At 39.7% G+C, this 19,167-nt stretch overlaps 1 protein-coding gene across 6 annotated transcripts in view; it reads left to right on the top strand.

The window, feature by feature from the left end:
* The window catches only part of EIF2AK4 (eukaryotic translation initiation factor 2 alpha kinase 4), a 113,245-nt gene that overhangs the window by 13,309 nt on the left and 80,769 nt on the right, over positions 1-19,167 (top strand). For all 6 annotated transcript variants that reach the window (XR_004263738.1, XM_032261186.1, XM_032261189.1 and 3 more), the window contains 4 exons: positions 5,500-5,652; positions 9,929-10,009; positions 11,630-11,778; positions 18,086-18,201. Coding sequence is in view for 5 of the 6 variants with exons in the window: in XM_032261186.1 (XP_032117077.1) it covers positions 5,500-5,652; positions 9,929-10,009; positions 11,630-11,778; positions 18,086-18,201 (499 nt within the window). In the remaining variant the exon portion in view is untranslated. The remainder of the gene's footprint in view (positions 1-5,499; positions 5,653-9,928; positions 10,010-11,629; positions 11,779-18,085; positions 18,202-19,167) is intronic.

The following is a 19,167-nucleotide window of genomic DNA, read 5'->3' as shown; positions in this document are numbered from 1 at the left end:
AGGTAAATACTATATGCTTCCACTTACGTGAGGTACCTTGAATAGTCAAATTCATAGAGGCAGAAAGAATGATGGTTGCTAGGAGCTGTGTGTGGGGGGGAGAATGGAGAGTTATTTAATGAGTACAGTTTGAGAAGAAGAAAAAGTTCTGGAAATGGATGATGGAGATTGTTGTACAGCAGTATGAATGCACTTAATGCTACTGAACATACATTTAATGGTTAAAATAGTAAGTAAGCTGTGTACGTTTTGCCACAATTTTAAAAACACAGGCATACCTCTAAATGTGGTTTGCTTTATTGCATTTCACAGATTATTGTGTTTTTTTACAAATGGAAGATTTGTGGCAACCCGGCATTGAGAAAGTCTATCAGTGTCATTTTTCCAAACAGCATGTGTTCTCTTCATGTCTCTGTGTCACATTTTGGTACTTTTCACAGTATTTCAACTTTTTCATTATTATATCTGTTTTGGTGACCTGTTATCCATAATCTTTGATATTACTGTTGAAAGTGTTTTGGGGCTCCGCAGACCATGCCTGTATAAGACAGCAAAGTTAATTGATCAGTGTTATGTGTGTTCTAACTACTGACCAGCCATTCCCCTCTCTCCCTCCCTTTTTTCTTGGGCCTCCCTATTCCCTGAGACACAGCAATATTGATATTAGGCCAATTAATAACCATACAGTAGCCTTAAATGTTCAAATAAAAGGAAGAGTTGCATGTCTAGCTTTAAATCAAACACTAGAAATGATGAGGCTTAGTGAGGAAGGCTGTTAAAAGCCAAGATAGGCGAAAAGCTAGGCCTCTTACAGTAAACAATTAGCCAAGTTATGAATGCAAAGGAAAAGTTCTTGACAGAAAATAAAAGTGCTACTCCAGTGAACACATGAATGATAAGAAAGCAAAACAGCCTTATTGTTAATATGGAGAAAGTTTTAGTGGTCTGGAATGATCAAATTAGCCACCACATTCCCTTATGCCAAAGCATAATCTGGATCAAGGCCCTAACTCTATTCAATTCTATGAATGCTGAGAAGAAATGAGAAGCTGCAGAAGAAAAGTTAGAAGGTAGCAGAGGTTGGTTCATGAGGTTTAAGGAAAGAAGCCATCTTCATAGCATAAAAATGAAAGGTGAAACAGCGAAGCTTCAGCAAGTTATCCAGAAAATCTAACTAAGATAATTGATAAAGGTAGGTACAGATTTTCAATGTAGATGAAACGGTCTTACATTGGAAGAAGATTCCATCTAGGATTTTCACAGCTAGAGAGAGGTCAATGTGTTGCTTCAAAGCCTTATTAAAGGACAGACTGACTCTCTTGTTAGGAGCTAATACAGCTGGTGACTTTTCAACAGTTGATTCCAATGCTCACTTAACATTCCCAAAATTCTAGGACCCTTAAGAATTATGCTAAATCTCCTCTGCCTGTGCCCTGTAAATGGAAAAGCAAAGCATCTATGATGGCACATCTGTTACAGCAGGGTTTACTGAGTATTTTAAATCCGTTGTTGAGACCTACCTCCCTGAAAAAAAAGATTCCCTTCAAAATACTGTTGATCATTGACAGCACCCCTAATCCCCCAAGACCTCTGATGGAAATGTACAAGGAGATTAATGTTGTTTTCATGCCTGCTGACACAACATCCATTTTGCAGCCTGTGGATGGAATAATTTTGACTTTCAAGTGCTATTATTTAAGAAATACATTTTACAAGCTTATAGCTGTAAAAGATAGTGATTCCTTTGATCTATCTTAGCAAAGTAAATGGAAAACCTTCTGGAAAGGATTCACCATTCCAGATGCCTTTAAATACATAATTCATGGAAAGGGGTCAAAATATCAATATGAACCGGAGTTTGGAACAAGTTGATTCTGACTCTCGTGGATGACTTTGAGGGGTTCAAGACTTCAGTGGAAGAAGTAACTGCAGATGTGGTGGAAACATCAAGAGGACTATTACTAGAATTAGATCTGGAGCCTGAAGATGTGACTGAATTGCTGCAATGTCATGATAAAACTTTAACAGATGAGGAGTTGCCTCTTATGGATGAGCAGAGAAAATGGTTTCTTGAGAGGTTCCTGAAGATGCTGCAAACATTGTTGAAATGACAAGTATTTAGAATATTCCATAAACTTTGCTTTAAAGCACCAACAGGGTTGGAGAGGATTGACCCCAATTTTGAAAGAAGTTCAACTGTGGGTCAAATGCTATCAGATAGCATTGACTGCTACAGAGAAATCTTCCATGAAAGGAAGAGTCGATCTATGCAGCAACCTTCATTGTTGTCTTCTTTTAAGAAATTGCCATAACCACCCCAGCCTTCACCAACTACCACCCTGATTAGTCAGCAGCCATCAACATCAAGACAAGACGCTCTGTCTAAAAAAAGGTTATGATGTCCTGAAGGTTCATATGCATTTGAAGGTCATTAGCATTTTTTTTAGCAATAAAGTATTTTAAAATTAAGATTTATTGATTTCTACAGACATAATGCTATTTCACATTTAATAAACTACCATTTTAGTGTATACATAACTTTTATATGTACTGGGAAACCAAATACTTTGTGTGACTTGCTTTATTGTGACATTCGCTTTATTGAAGTGGTCTGGAACCGAGCCTGCAATGTCTCCAAGGCGGCCTGTGCTAGTATTCATCTGAGTTATCGTCATATAATGAGATTTGAATGGGCGTTAAACATGGGAAGGCACTGTGCAGATCACTCTTCTTGTTTGTCTAAAATTTGTTTCCATTAAGTCTAAAGTATTGGGAAGTCTAAAATAGACATAATTCTGAAGAAGTTGTTTTTATTTTCAAGTAAAGTAGAGTATAATTAGGTATTAAAGCATGGCACAGGGATTCATTGTGGTATGGTATTTACTGATACCTGCCTTTTAAAACTAGGAGTCATTTAATTACTTGAATGAAAACAAGTACTCAAAAACAGCTTGTTCTTGAGCACTTCCATTTGCTTCTGAATGATTTTTAATCTATACACAGCTTTTTATCAGTCATGTAAAAGTAAACTGAAGTATAGTCTAGTTTTTCAGATTTATAAAGCCGTTTATTTTTTATTAATTTATTCAGCAAATACTTACTGTCGGTGTACAATGTGTTAAGTGCTATTCCAGCACTGGCAAAACCTCAGTGAGTAAACCACACCGTGGGCTACACTGGGAAGGTAACAGGCAGAAGGGAGTCAAATAACTGCACAACCCATCAGGCAGTTTTAAGTGCCATGAAGAAACTCAGGGTGAGGGGTCTAGAGAGTGATGATGGAGTGGCTGTTCTTTACAAGGCGTTCAGGAGAAGCCTCCAGGACTTGAGCAGCGGTCTGAGGGAAACCAGTGAGCCCTGTAGCACCGGGGGAGTAGGAGGCAACAGCCAGTCTGGAAAATAGTTCTTTTCATCCAGTCTTAGAAGGTTTATCAGATTGATTTGTACAGAAAACTCTAGTAAATTAAATAGAACAGCAAAAGAAAAACCCTCCACAGCTTGGCTCCTGCCTCCTTTTTAGTTTACAAGTGGTTTCTCTTTGACATGATTGAAATTGCCTACTTTCCCCAGCTTTCCTTACAAGAGCTTTTCTTAGAATAACCTGCATCTTAGACTGTAGACTAGTGTTTCTGACTCCAAAGTGAATATGTCCAGTAAATGCCACAGCTTCTGGTATAAGAAAAAATGCATTGTTACCCAACAAGGGCTGTGCTTTCTTTGCGTTTGCTCCCTGAGAGAAAGACAGGATAACAAATGAACTGACTTTTTTTTTTTTTTTTTTTTTTTTCTTTTTTTGAGGCAGAGTCTCATTCTGTCGCCAGGCTGGAGTGCAGTGGCACGATCTCAGTTCACTGCAACCTCCGCCTCCCGGGTTCAAGCAACTCTCCTGCCTCAGCCTCCAGAGTAGCTGGGTCTATAGGTGCGCATCACCACGCCCAGCTAATTTTTGTATTTTTAGTAGAGAAGAGGTTTCACGATGTTGGCCAGGATGGTGTCGATCCTTTGACCTCATGATCTGCCCACTTCGGCCTCCCAAAGTGCTGGGATTACAGGCATGAGCCACCGTGCCCGGCCAAATGAACTAACTTTATATGTTTGTGTACAATGACTTCTATTATTATTTACCACCCTGTTAAGTCCCTTTAGAAATGGTTTCAAACATATAATTAAAATACAAATTTTAAAATTGCTTCATTGTAACTGAGAAAAAAAAACTCAATGTTATGTTCCTCATCTGCAGAAGGAGTGGCACTCTTTACCTCTTTGGAGGTTGGGTAATCAGTCGGTGAGGGATCTCAGAAACCTTGTTCTGTTGATTTATCAACCCAAGTATGATTTATGGCTCCTGGGGGTGAGGGAAAGGGGCTTCCTATGTTTACATAAAGAATGCCTAAAAGGGGGAAGACACGGTGACTCACACCAGTAATTCCAGCACTTTGGGAGGCCAGGGCGGGTGGATCACCTGAGTTCAGGAGTTTGAGACCACCCTGACCAACATGGTGAAACCGTCTCTCTACTAAAAATGCAAAAATTAGCCAGGCGTGGTGGTTCACACCTGTAATCCCAGCTACCCGGGAGGCTGCGGCAGGAGAATCACCTAAACCTGGGAGGTGGAGGTTGCAGTGAGCCGAGTTCACACCGCTTCACTCCAGCCTGGGCAACAAGAGTGAAGTTCTGTCTGGGTTTGGCAGGGCGGGGCAGGGATGGGGTGGGGAGGAGGAATTTCTGAAAGGGAGACGTTTTTCTTCCGCACTTTATCTGTGAATGCTTCTCTAAGTGTAAATAAAATATTTTCTTTCTTTTTTTTTTTTTTTTTTTTAAAGACAAGGTTTCACCATGTTGGCTGGGCTGGTCTTGAACTACTGATCTCAGGTGATCCGCCTGCCTCGGCCTCCCAAAGTGCGGAGATTACGGGCATGAGCCACCACGCCCGGCCAGATAAAATACTTTCTAAGTATTTAGCAGCTTCTTATTGACCTGTTACTAACAAGGAGATGATAATGAGGCCTTTGAATATTTGCCTCTGTACTCCCAACAGAATATTTTCAGTATGCTGGGTAAATAGAAAAAGCTCAGATGTTAGCAATGAGTATTCTCTGCCCAACTGTCATTATGTAGACAGGTTTTCTAGTTGGGAAGATAGCTTTTACTTTCATGCAGTCTTAAATGTTTTATCAGATTTATTTCTAAATAAAAAGATTTTATTAGTCTTATTATAGAGAAAATGCCAATAAATTGAATAGGTCTTCGAAAGTAAAGTGTTTTATTAACCTAGGTAATGATCTGTCTTGATAATAACACAATGCAATGGCCCCTTTAAAAGCTTTTTCCTGCTGTGAGTGTATCATGTACCGAATTCAGAATACCTCACATCAAAATGAATAATGGCATTCTAAGTGGGCCTCTGTGTTCCGGTTTGCTTTCTTGTTCTGTAGCCCCTCCTGTTTGGGCCTTCCCATTATTTGATCACTTGTAGTTGATTTTTGTTTATGTGTTTAGGTGATGATCTTTGAACTGGCTTACCACGTGCAGTCATTTCTCAGCGAGCATAACAAGCCGCCTCCCAAGTCTTTTCATGAAGAAATGCTGGAAAGGCGGGCTCAGGAGGAGCAGCAGAGGCTGTTGGAGGCTAAGCGAAAAGAAGAGCAGGAGGTGAGAGTGTTTTCCTCCTGACACATATCGATACTGCCCCTTAGAGCCCTCAGTCCAGGTCTTAAAAACGTGAAAGAGAAGAGAAAAGAAGCTGTTTAACCAAACCACCTGTGGTCTGTTGGAGCTTGTGAAAGTGTACAGGAATTCAATGTGTTTTAGAGGTTATTTTCTTCTTCCCTATGCGAGACAAATATCTCACGCACAAATGAGTAATAAAAGCCAGAGAATAAGCTTTTTTATTCAAACATTTAGATGCATATATTACCTTTGACTTAAGGGATTTTAAAAATAAGACAGAAATTTATATCCTTATACAAACAGGTTAAAGAAAAAATACAAATGGTTACCATTTGTATTTAAATCAAAGACAATATATGCATCTAAATGGTTACCATTTGTATTTTATAAACTCCTGTTTATATCCTATGCAAACAGATTAAAGATTTATTAAAATACAGGTTTGTTTAAGTGCAAATAGTTATCTTTCATATTTAAATCAAAAATAATATATGCATCTAAATGGTTATTTTTTGGATGTTTCCACATGTTGAGATATGCCACCCTTGAACCTTGTTAGGACATCAGCACATTACTTGTCTGAGGTGAAAGCAAAAGAAAGAAAAAGAAGTCATTTACTTGTTTTTAAAAAAATTTAAATAGTGGCATTATCCAGAAAATTTTAACAGGTTTATCTATAATTATTATAAAGTTGAACTGCTGAAACTCGTTCACTGAAACATTTTGACTTGCATTAACGCTTTATATCCCCTCATTTACATTAAAAATTCACACATGAATGAAAATAGAGAAATAGCCAATGCATGATTTCTGTCCCCTCTTTTTCCTCTCACAGTTATACATGTAGGTACCCTTTGACTCCATGGGGAAAAAAAATATGTAACATTCAGAACTGTCAGGAATAAGAAGAGTTTTTTTGTTTTGTTTGAGAATGAAGTTTCCCATCATAGTGGATTATCTTTTTTTTTTTTTTTTTTTTTTTTGAGACATAGTTTCGCTCTTGTTGCGCAGGCTGGAGTGCAATGGTGCAACCTCAGCTCACTGCAATCTCTGCCTCCTAGGTTCAAGCGATTCTCCCGCCTCAGCCTCCGGAATAGCTGGGGTTACAGGCATGCGCCGCCACACCCGGCTAATTTTTGGATATTTTTAGTAGAGATGGGGTTTACCATGTTGGCCAGGCTGGTCTCAAACTCCTGGCCTCATGATCCACCCACCTCAGACTCCCAAAGTGCTGGGATTACAGTCTTGAGCCACCCATAGTGGATTGTTTTTTTTTTTTTTTTTTAAGACGGGGTTTCACCATGTTGGTCAGGCTGGTCTTGAACTCCCGACCTCAGGTGATCCACCCGCCTTGGCCTCCAAAGTGCTTGGATTACAGGCGTGAGCCACCACGCCCAGCCCCATAGTGGATTCTTTTTTTTTTTTTTTTTTGAGACGGAGTTTCACTCATGTTACCCAGGGTGGAGTGCAATGGCGCGATCTCGGCTCACCGCAACCTCCGCCTCCTGGGTTCAGGCAATTCTCCTGCCTCAGCCTCCTGAGTAGCTGGGATTACAGGCACACACCACCATGCCCAGCTAATTTTTTGTATTTTTAGTAGAGACAGGGTTTCACCATGTTGACCAGGATGGTCTCGATCCCTTGACCTCGTGGTCCACCCACCTCGGCCTCCCAAAGTGCTGGGATTACAGGCTTGAGCCACCGCGCCCGGCCCATAGTAGATTCTTAAGCACACTCTCCACGTATGTGTCATGCTAGCTGGACATCTTTCAGCACAGTTGTTACATGTTTGGCATGGGTAGATAGCACCCAGGCTGGTGTTTTCAAAAAGGCTAACCAGTTAGGCCTCAGTTGTCTCCTGCAAACACCAATAACTGTGCTTTGGAAGCACAGATCTCTTTTTAAATCCTGAGCAATTTCTCACACCAGATGCTGAAAGGGGAGTTTGCGAATCAGTTCAGTGGACTTGTGATAACATCTAACTTCATGGAGTGCCATAGTACCAGACCTGCAACGATTTGATTTCTTCACTCCTCCAGTAGAAGGCGCAGTCTTGCCAGTGGCTTCCTGGGTGCTTTGCCACCCATGGATTTGTGGATTTGTCTCCTTTGTATTATACGAGCCATGATCTAGAGACCTCCTTATTTACCCCCTTCTCCTGCTGGAGCTAGAGATGTTGCAGCAACGGCTGTGAATGCATTTCTAAAGTGCATCTTAACTGCTTACCTATACTAGGTTCTATTTGTCAATGATCTGTTCAACTCATCTGTTTTTTCTTGAATCTCTACCGTACTCTTCAAATTATTATATCTTGATAATGTTTTCATATCTGACAAGTCATGCCTACCCTTCCCCATCCCTTCCATCTTTTGTCGTTTTTGTTTCTCAGCCATTCTCACCCATTTATTCTTAAAGAAGATCTATAGAATTGCTTTCCCAGAGTCAAAACAAAAACCAATCTCCTGGGATTTTTTATTGATTTTTTTAAAAAACTTATAGATTTATTTAGGAAGAATTGATATCTTGATAGTAGTTAGACTTCTCATCCAGGACTGTTTCTTTTTCCATCCAGGACTCTTTGTTTTTGTTTTCTGTTTCTTGTTTTATTTTTTGAGGCAGTGTCTTGCTCTGTCACCCAGGCTAGAGTTGCAGTGGTGCAATCTCGGCTCACTGCAGCTCAAGGGATCCTCTTGCCTCTGACACCTGAGTATAGGCATACACCACTGCACCTGGTTAATTAAAAAAAATTTTTTGTAGAGACAAGATCTCCCTGTATTGCCCAGGTTGGTCTTGAACTCTTGGGCTCAACTAGTCCTCCAGCTTCAACCTTTCAAAGTGTTAAGATTACAGGCATCAGCCACCATGCCCAGCACCATTTGTATATCTGTTTTTATCTTTTGGTGAGCCTTTCTAATTTTCTTCCTGCAGATACTACTGTTTCTTAAAGTTACTTTTAGCATTTTGTTTTTTCCTTCTTTTCTTAGGTTCTTGTGCCTGTCTCTTTTCTGACTTTATTTTGTTTTTGCTTCATTTTGTTTATCCTATGCTTACATTAACACTGTCTTTTTGTAGGTGCTATTCATTTTGTTGCTTATATTCTATTTAAGTTGGGTAGCTTAGTTATTGTTGGGAGTTTGTAGTTCTTTTTTTATTATTTTTATTTTTATTTTTTTATTTTTGAGATGGAGTCTTATTCTGTCACCCAGACTGGAGTGCAGTGGTACAATGTTGGGTCACTACAACTACAATCTCCATCTTTTGGGTTCAAGCGATTCTTCTGCCTCAGTCTCCCGAGTAGCTGGGATTACAGGCGCCCATCGCCATGCCCAGCTAATTTTTGTATTTTTAGTAAGGACAGCGTTTTGCCATGTTGGCCAGGCTGATCTCAAATTCCTAACCTCAGGTGATCTGCCCACCGTGGCCTCCCAAAGTGTTGGGATTACAGGCGTGAGCCACTGCACCTGACCAGGAGTTTGTAGGGTTTTTTTCATACTAGCTCATTAGTAATAGATCCAAAGAGTTTGTAGTCTCTTATTATTGTCCTGTTGTTAGGAAGGCTTATTTTTATTAAAAGATAGTGACTCTTTAGCCAACAATCTTGTTTTGACATACTGCTATAGCTACCTATAAGTTTGGGGTATGTTTTTCCATTTTGTATTATTGCTGTTATGGTTTTTGGTGAATCTCTTAATAGTTTTGATATTTATAATCTGGAATTTTAGAGGAATAACACAAAACAGAGATCAAAATACCACTTTTAACATTGGGAAAGGTGATTGGAAAATGCAGGTGATTGAAGAATGGCAGATAGGTATGGTGCTTGGGCCATTGCCACCACAGGTCCGGGCATTGAGGGTTGGCTCAGCCCAGCGGGACACCCCATGGCAGAGAGCAGGCACAAGTGCTTGTTCTCTGCAGATACGCAGATATCAAACAGGAGGGGCTAAGACAAATGTGGGAAGAGTGAGAACCCAGCAGTGTTGCTGTAGTAGAAATCCCCTGCATATGGAACCATGAAGAATGGGGAGTAAATGCCCCTCCCCACACTCAAAACCTGTTTTAATGGGAATGCCTAGTGCATAAGACCTCTGAAAAAATTGATAGAACTGCAGTTTGTACTGAGATTCTGTATTTTCAGATCTCTTCAAAAAAGAGGGTTTGTATTATTGAAATTAGAAAGATTTTTCTATAGTTTCATAATTTATATTTTGTATGGTTTTCAGAGATTGGCATTTGATGATCTTTTGATTTATTTCAGCAACGTGAAATACTACATGAGATTCAGAGAAGGAAAGAAGAGATAAAAGAAGAGAAAAAAAGAAAAGAAATGGCTAAGCAGGTACTCTATCAACTCTACTATAATAAAATAATTTACATTTTGCAAAACATAAAGTGTGTTTATTTCCATTGGTGACATCTGTGTTAGTATCAGTAATAAAACTTAAAATGAAGCACTAAAAATAAATATTCATTGAGTATTTTAGACTCCCCAGATAGGTGGCAAAATGTATGTTGTGTGTAGATGATTGAGGCTTAAGTAATTACTGTAATTTATCAAATGAGGGAGGGAAGAAATTGCAGCTTTAATAATTAACCTGGACTAGAATTACTTTTTTTTTGAAACAGAGTCTTGTTCTGTCGCCCAGGCTGGAGTTCAGTGGCATGATCTCAGCTCAGTGCACCTCCACCTCCCAGGTTCAAGCAGTTCTTGTGCTTCATCCTCCTGAGTAGCTGGGATTACTGGCATGTGCCACTACGCCTGGCTAATTTTTATATTTTTTAATTAGAGATGGGGTTTTGCCACGTTGGCCAGACTGGTCTTCAACTTCTGGCCTCAAGTGATCTACCCACCTCACCATCCCAAAGTGTTGGGATTACAGGTGTCAGCCACCACACCCGGTCTAGAATTCTTAATACCTGGGAAATAAAACAATTTGTTGATACTGAAAAGGGAATGAAAACCATATGGATCTACCTGAAATTTCATTCAGTGATAAAAAAGAGTAATTCAATAGAGCAGATTTAAAAGGCAGTGGTGAAAAAGGATGGAGTGCTTTTTCCTTTATTTTTCCTGAGTCTAGTTCAAGCAAAAAGCCAGTCAGACATGTTTGGAGAAATTCAGAGAAAATTGTACTCATACTCTTTTACATAATTAGAGCGTTAAACTTAAGGTACCTCTTCCTGTGGTAGCAGGAAGAGGCGTTGAAGTACAAAGAAGCTTCTCCTGGTTCAAGCTTTGGCTTTTCTACTGCCTTGCTCTGTGACCTTGGCAAGGTCACATTCTCTGTGACTCACTTTACATGTCCCTTAAAATGGGACTGATGATGCCTTTCTGTCTTGTGTAATTACTTCCACAGACGAATGTACTGCCCTATGGGAAACTAAGCTGCGTAGAAATGTAAGATGAGACCCCTCTTTCCACCAGTGCTCCTGTCTTGCATCTGACCTGCCTTCCTGTCAGTCACTCTCTTCCCTCTCTTTGAATTCCCCTTCTTCTCTTCATCTCCTCTTACTCTTCTCCCTAACTTTTTACACTATTGCAAGATTCTAAGCATTTTCATTTATAAAATTTATATTTTCTTGAAACCATAACCTGGACTTCAATTCTTGAGCCAGTACATATTTAGGCATTAACCTTTTTTTTTAATTTTATTTTTATAATTGACAAATAATAGTTGTATATATTCATGGGGTACATAGTGACATTTTGATACATATAATGTATATTGATCAGATCAGGGTAATTTGCATATCCATCGTTGCATACATTTATCATTTATTTGTGTTGGGAACATTCATTATCCTCCTATTTTAAACTATTAAAAGTTGAGTTCACTTTTATTTCACTTGTAAGCATTCAGCTTAAAATTTGCACTCTATACTGAATTAATAATTATGTACCATGATTGTCTTCCATTTATGACTTACATCTAAAGTTGGTTTTACTTTTCTGTTCTAGGAACGTTTGGAAATTGCTGGTTTGTCAAACCAAGATCATACCTCTAAGAAAGACCCAGGAGGACACAAAATGGCTGCCATTCTACATGGAAGCTCTCCTGACTTTGTTGGAAATGGTAAACATAGGGCAAACTCCTCAGGAAGGTCTAGGTAAGTCCCTGGGATTTCTGATCTGGGAGAATGAAACATGTAGAAGGATTTCAGTACATTAAAGACGTAGGGAAATTTGGTGGAAATTTCAGGTGATAGTCTTAATAACTTTTTTTCAAACCTTGTATATCTTAATATATTAGGAATATATTAACTATCTTAATATAATTAGCAATACAAAACAAAATTTCATTAACACTTTCCAAGTATCTTTAATGAATCTGGTTTTGTTGCTCATTCCCCCCCCCCCCCCCCCCCCCCCCCCCCCTGTTTTTTTTGATGTAGTCTTGCCCTGTCACCAGGCTGGAGTGCAGTGGTGCAGTCTCAGCTCAGTGCTCCCTCCGCCGTCTGGGTTCAAGTGATTCTCCTGCCTCAGCCTCTCTAGTAGCTGGGACGACAGGCATGTGCCATCACACCCAGCTAATTTTTGTATTTTTAGTAGAGACGGGATTTCACTACGTTGGCAAGGCTGGTCTCGAACTCCTGACCTTGTGATCCACCAGCCTCAGCCTCTCAAAGTGCTGGGATTACAGGGGTGAGCCACACCACACCTGGCCTCGTTCCCCTTTATTACAGCCTATAACACATCACAAACTTGCCTTAGTACGATTTGATTTGATATTTAATAACTTAAATTCAGTAAGTGATTTTAAAATTTTCGTCTATTTGAATCATCATCATCCAGTGTTTCAGTCTCCAACGCCTTAGGTCCCACCACATATGTAGGGAGTGCCTGAAAATGAGCACATGTGGGACATCTGTTACATGAGAGCAGGAACCCCGGTTGGCTGCCAGGGGTCCCCTCCCTACTACTGAGGTGGGCTCCTGGGTTGTTCCTTATCACCACTGGTCACTTGAAAAATACTACTCGTTCTTTCATATCCTTTTTCACTGAAGAATTGTGACTTCACTATCTATTTGCTGTGGCCCTTTGTAGACCAGAGGGAATTTTAGTGCAGAAACCATTTATGATTAGGGTGGGTTATTAAATAGTGTGGGGACTTCAGCCTTCAATATATGTTTAAATTATCTCTTGTGAGACTCTAAGCAGAACTGAAAACCACCACTTTGCTTCTGTGAAAAGAAACATTTTAGTCACCAAACTAAAGACATATACAAACCTCTGTATAGTTGATTAGAAGGAACCATTTTAGTTCTTTCCCTAATTATCTACTATTAAAAAAAAAACAGTTCAGAAATCATTTTGATACTAATGTTTACCTACTATTAGGGTAAATAAATTTTTTTTAAATGCTGTTTCTAGTAAGCATTCCTTTTTAAGATTCTAACTCCTTACCAATTTAAATTATTTTTGAATCTGGTCTTCCAATAAGGAACAGAGTTTGAAGCTGTCAGAGGATTTCACTAGGAAATATCTAACACATTTTTATTGTATTAGAACCATTGAATTAAATCAATGATATAAATAAATCTTTTCAGATATATGGAAAACGATTGTTTTAAGTTTAAACATTTCTATTTTTGTGGCTAATTATAAACAGTGAATCCAAGGTTAGGCTTGTTTTTTTTTTTTTTTTGAGACGGAGTTTCACTCATGTTACCCAGGCTGGAGTGCAATGGCGCGATCTCGGCTCACCGCAACCTCCGTCTCCTGGGTTCAGGCAATTCTCCTGCCTCAGCCTCCTGAGGAGTAGCTGGGATTACAGGCATGCGCCACCATGCCCAGCTAATTTTTTGTATTTTTAGTAGAGACGGGGTTTCACCATGTTGACCAGGATGGTCTCGATCTCTTGACCTCGTGATCCACCCACCTCGGCCTCCCAAAGTGCTGGGATTACAGGCTTGAGCCACCTCGCCCGGCCAGGCTTGTTTTTGAGATCAAAGATAGCATGGCTGTGCACGGTGGCTCATGTGTGTGATCCCAACAGTTTGGGAGGCCAAGGCTGGAGGATCACTTGAACCCAAGAGCCCAGCCTGGGCAACAAAGCTCCTTCCCATCTCAGAGCCTCTGCTGATCCCTCTGCCTGGGCCACTCTCGCTCTGGCACTTCGCATGATGGGCTCCTCCTTCTCATTCAGTTCTCCCCTCAAATGTGACCTTCTCTGGTATCCCTTCCTGAGCCCTCCCTACCTACTTTCCTGCTTTGTCACTTGCTATCCAACTCTCCATTTTATTTTTCTACGTAACACTTAGCACTAGCTGAAATTGTTATGTATTTGTTTGCTTTGGAAAGTGAAGTCTGTGAGAGCAAAGCCCTCATCTGTGCTTTCTTCAAAGCCTGAAACAGTGCCTGGAAGACACGTGGTGGGCTCCTGGTAAACCTCTGCTGCGGGGAGGGCAAGAGGGAGGGAAGACGACAGAGGGAAAGTGGGACACTACGTTTCTGGTGTTTGTAGGGTCTACAGCCTCTTTAACCAGGGGAATTTTGCTTTTCTTGATATGTGGGATATATAAAAAAACAGTGAGGTTTTATTTAACAAAAGATTTTCACTGCTGTAAAGAAGAGAAAGAGAGAAAAGAGAACTGTTCACTATTCTAGTAGAAAGAACATAAGGGCCTGATACTCAAAGGCTTTTCACTGGTCAATCTTTGCTTTTGTTAAAGAACTTTATTTTCTATCCTTCAAGTCTTCTTTTCCCCCCTTGAAGGATTCACTTTTGAGAATATAGTGGTAAAAATAAAAAAACATAAAATTAGCCATTTTAATGTTTACACTTCAGTATGAGGCTCTATTTGTGAAGATATACATATTTGTGACGATAGACATAGTCCTGCAAATCCCTGCCTTCCTTCCGGGATGTTGCTCCTGATAAGTAGGCAGTTTGAACTTTGTAGAAGCAGCAAAACAAAAACCCTCTAAAAGAGCTCATGGTAAAAAATTACTTTCACATATTCAGACTTGCTGTCTTTGCAGGTTACTGTAGCATAGCCCAGAATCTAGAATATATTACCTATTTATTTCTGCCATCAACAAGATTAAGTTATCTAGTTTGTTTTCGCTATTCTAAAGCCAGGTATGGTAACTGCTGGCTCCTCATCCTTACGGAGAAGAGATCATTAAGGGTACAAGACACTGGATTCTCTCCACAAAAAAAACTGGGGAACCATTAAAGTATAAAGGTGTAGTGGAGAGGGGATCCTTGATACATCTCTTCAGACATGGTTCTCTGTGATTCAGTGTTTCTCTAGTTGGTTCCATGGAGACATAGACTAGTTTACCTCAAATTAAACAATATCAGGAATTCTTACTAACATTGTCTCTACAAAGTGGCTCTGAGTTTCAAAGTAAAGGACCTGGAGCTAGCATTTTCTGTGGCTTCTTGGTGAATTAGGCAGTAAGGTGAGACTGTCTCTCTGCCCCTGTGTCTCAGATGAGATCCTCTTTCTCCATCCTGTCCCAGCCATCTACACATTGATCGTATTGGTGGAGCATTCTTTTGGATGGCAGCCCAATTCTTACCTCCCCGCTTGAAAAATTGCCATCTCTCTTCTTGCCACTTGGCTTTTTTTTTTTTTTTTTTTTTTTTTTTTTTTTTTTCTAAAAAAAAGATTATCCTTTTTTCTTTTTTCAGGTGTCAAGCTCTTGGCTGCCTAATTTAGTCTTCTAAAATTCTGTTATGTTTAATTCTCTGTTTTTTTTTAAAGACCTAGATTAATATTATTTGGCAATTTTATTTGAAACACCCTTCATCCATATAGGTTGATATAGGTTGGGTATCGCCACAGTTACTTGGCAATACTGATAACATGGGTGATATTTCTAATATTATAATAATATTGCAAACCTCATGAACATCTATAATCTACAATAGATCATTGATGATGAGACCAGAGTCATAGCTTCTGAACACCATTTGTTTGCATTGGGGTAGCTGTTTCTGCCGGAGTACAGAAGCAGTTTTACTTATGAATGAATTCAAATCCATAAGGTTATTCCAAGCCCAGTTCTTGATGAGTCCCAAGTAGAAAGTATGAGCATCCAATATATATGCATCTCTTTGGTAAAAACAATAGACGTTGATAACATTGCATTTGTCTCTTTATTCCTTCTTTTCTAACGCTGTGATTTACTTTTTATCCTTCAGAATTGTTTCTGCTACAACCTGTGCCATGCAGAATGTACCACATTTGTTGTTTTCTTACTTTCACTTTTAAGATTATCTCTACTATTCCTTCAATCCTAGTTATTCCTTATCTTAGAGCCGTTCAACAGTCATTGTATTTGTACTTATCAGTCATAATAGGGTGATTCACATTCTAAAACACCTTAAAATCAAGCATTTATACATTGTAAACACCTTAAAACCAAGCATTTACACCTTAAATCCAAGCATTTACACATTTACACTTTGTAAACTAAAGAACAGAAAGATGGAAAGATGATGGCCTAGACTAAAGTGATCATTCGCACCATCTGCTGAGGAGTCCAGAGCTGATGTGGAGATGTTTCTGCATAATTGATGTAACTAAGTCTAGCATATAATTTTGAACCTTTGCTTTTATCCTTTTCTTTATAAATCTCAATGTGTCCCTAGTTGCACACATAACTTTAGAAGTAGAGATTTGAACAGAACTACAATGTATTTGTTATTCTCTGGTGTTTAGAATATGTGGACATATGTGTAGTGTAAGATGCCTGTATCGTAATATGTAATCTTGTCACTAGTGTGTGAGGGGGTTGAGGAAAGAGGATGTGTAGGATTGGAAGCAGATAGCCCAGAAAATAACAGAGTATTACCTGTGGACAGGAGAAAGTTGGAGATGAACTAAACAGGGCAGGGGAAATAGTGAGGAAAAGGTGGTACTTGAAGATCAATTAGATGCAGATCTAGAAGCCAAGAAGACTCGCAGGTTTCTCACCTGTGAGATCAAACGGTTGCCTTTGCCTCTAATGAAAATTAAAGAGACAAGGTGGAAAAATCAGCTTTAGAGAGAGTGTGAGGGAGGTGGCAGTTTTACTGACATTGCAATGGTATGAGGGGGTAAGTAGTGCAGAAGTGGGGACAGGAAGTGCAGAAGTGTGAATATTTGGTGCAGAGGTGTAAATGTGAGGAACAGGATGGGGTGCGTGGTGCAGGGTTGAGGGAGCGGAATGTGTGGATCGGAGAGATTTATAGGCTGGGAGAGGGAGCCCATACAGAGGGGCTGATTGAACATACAGGGAAAAAGGACTAACTAATAGACTAAGATCCCAGAGGAGACCTCTGTAAGCGATGGGACGGAGGACAGAGGTAGCCATCCTTCCTCAAAGTCACCCACAAAGAAAGAATAGTGCCAATGCCAAGTAACTTTATAGGTAAGACAATAGAAATTGTGGACTGGGTCGGGCGCGGTGGCTCATGCCTGTAATCCCAGCACTTTGGGAGGCCGAGGCGGGCAGATCACCTGAGGTCAGGAGTTCGAGACCAGCGTGGCCAACATGTTGAAACCCCGTCTCTATTTTAAAAAAAGAGAGAGATAAATTGTGGACTGTATTTCTCATTGCCTCGTGTTCTCAGTGAAAGTAAAAGTCAAAATCATGCTGAGAATGAGAGGGTGATCTCTCTAGAGATCTGTCCATGCACTTCATCAAGGTGTTTCTGCTAAGTGTTCAACCCTGACCATCAAAAGCTCTCTCTCTTACCTCTTCCCTGCGACCCTCTTCCCCAGTTTATTGTTTTTGCATTGTAATCTAGTTTCTTAGCTATTGCTTCGCCCAAGAAAAAAAGCAGAAAAAAAGAAAGAGAGGAGAGGTTGGGTTTTAAGTGTTTCGGAGAAGTCATGGAAGGGAATGATGGGAGTATCTACCAAAGACAAGCAAGAGAATGAATGTGCACTCAGTGGCTGGAGGCCCAGTTGGAAACCAGGAATTTGTGGTGGGTCCAACCCTCTGTTTGCAGCTTTCTCCAGATGTGTATGTGCATGGGAATGAAGCAATATGGGATACATGTGGAATTGATCTAAATCACTGCTTACTGGTGATAAAATATGTGTAACAAAATGAACTTTTTATAATAATGGAAATGATCTGTGTCTGTGCTGTCCAATACAGTAGTCAGTAGCCATGTATGGCAATTGAGTGGCTACTGCACTTGAACTGAATTTTCAGTTTTATTTTAATAGCCACAGCATTGGGCAGCACAGACCTAGAGTTAGGGGTTTGTGGATTTCATGTGGAGTAGATGACAATGGGAAGTGGGGAAATTGAATGGCGTTTCCATTAGCACCTTCTACTTGATTCCTGGTAGAAACAGATGTTAGACTGTGAGTGGGCTAATAAATAGTAATAAACAGGAGAAAATGGAGGGGCAAGAATTTCCTCTGTTAATCTTAAAGAAAAAAATTATTGTTCAAATTTATTTTTAAGGCGAGAACGTCAGTATTCTGTATGTAATAGTGAAGATTCTCCTGGCTCTTGTGAAATTCTATATTTCTATATGGGGAGTCCTGATCAGCTCATGGTGCACAAAGGGAAATGTATTGGTGAGTAAACTAGCAAAATCTATTTAAATTATTGTAATGGCAAAAGTTAATCACAAAGGAATGGGATAGATTAGACACTGTGCCATTCAGACCAGTGCAGTCCAAGGAAGACTATCAAGTTGGTGGTTAGTCATTCTGGCTCCCATCCTTAATGACTCTAATGAGAAGTCACTCAGGTTTCCTCTAATGTAAGATGAAAATAAAAACCTGTGTTTTTGGCTGGGCACAGTGTTTTGCATCTGTAATCTCAATACTTTGGGGACTGAAGTGAGAGGATTGCTTGGGCTCAGGAGTTCAAAGCTGCAGTGAGCCATGAGCATGCCATTGCACACCAGTGTGAGTGACAGAATGAGACCCTGTCTCACAATAAAATTTAAAAACCTGTGCTCTTGAAAATATTGTTAACATAGGCTGGGCGCGGTGGCTCACGCCTGTAATCCTAGCACTTTGGGAGGCATAGGTGGGTGGATCACCTGAGGTCAGGAGTTCAAGTCCAGCCTGGCCATAATGGTGAAACCCTATCTTTAAAAAAAGATAAAAAATATTTAAAAAAAAAAAGAAAAGAAAATATTGTTAACATAAAGATAATTTTAAATTTGTCATTATAATTGTCCAAGCTTTTTGAAACAAAAAATGATTATTATCAATCAGTAGAATTTTACGTCATATACATCTAATGCTGATAAAATATGTGTAACAAAATGAATTCTAATGCCTATGATCTTTTTGTTTTTGAGACAGGGTCTTGCCCTGTCACCTAAGCTGGAGTGGCATGATCATAGCTCACTGTAATCTCAAACTCCTGGACTCACGCGGTGCTCCCACTGCCTCAGCCTTCCGAGCAGCTAGGACTGCAGTAATGCCTGTAATCTTTATTGACCAGATTTTCTTTTCTTTTCTTTTTTCTTCTTTTTTTAAATAGAGATAGGGTTTCTCCATGTTGGCCAGGCTGATCTTGAACTCTTG

The sequence above is a fragment of the Sapajus apella genome, unplaced genomic scaffold (assembly GCF_009761245.1).
Source record: "Sapajus apella isolate SASKATOON/1434 unplaced genomic scaffold, GSC_monkey_1.0 scaffold122, whole genome shotgun sequence".
Lineage (NCBI taxonomy): Eukaryota > Metazoa > Chordata > Mammalia > Primates > Cebidae > Sapajus > Sapajus apella.
This window is presented reverse-complemented; position numbering and strand designations above follow the sequence as displayed.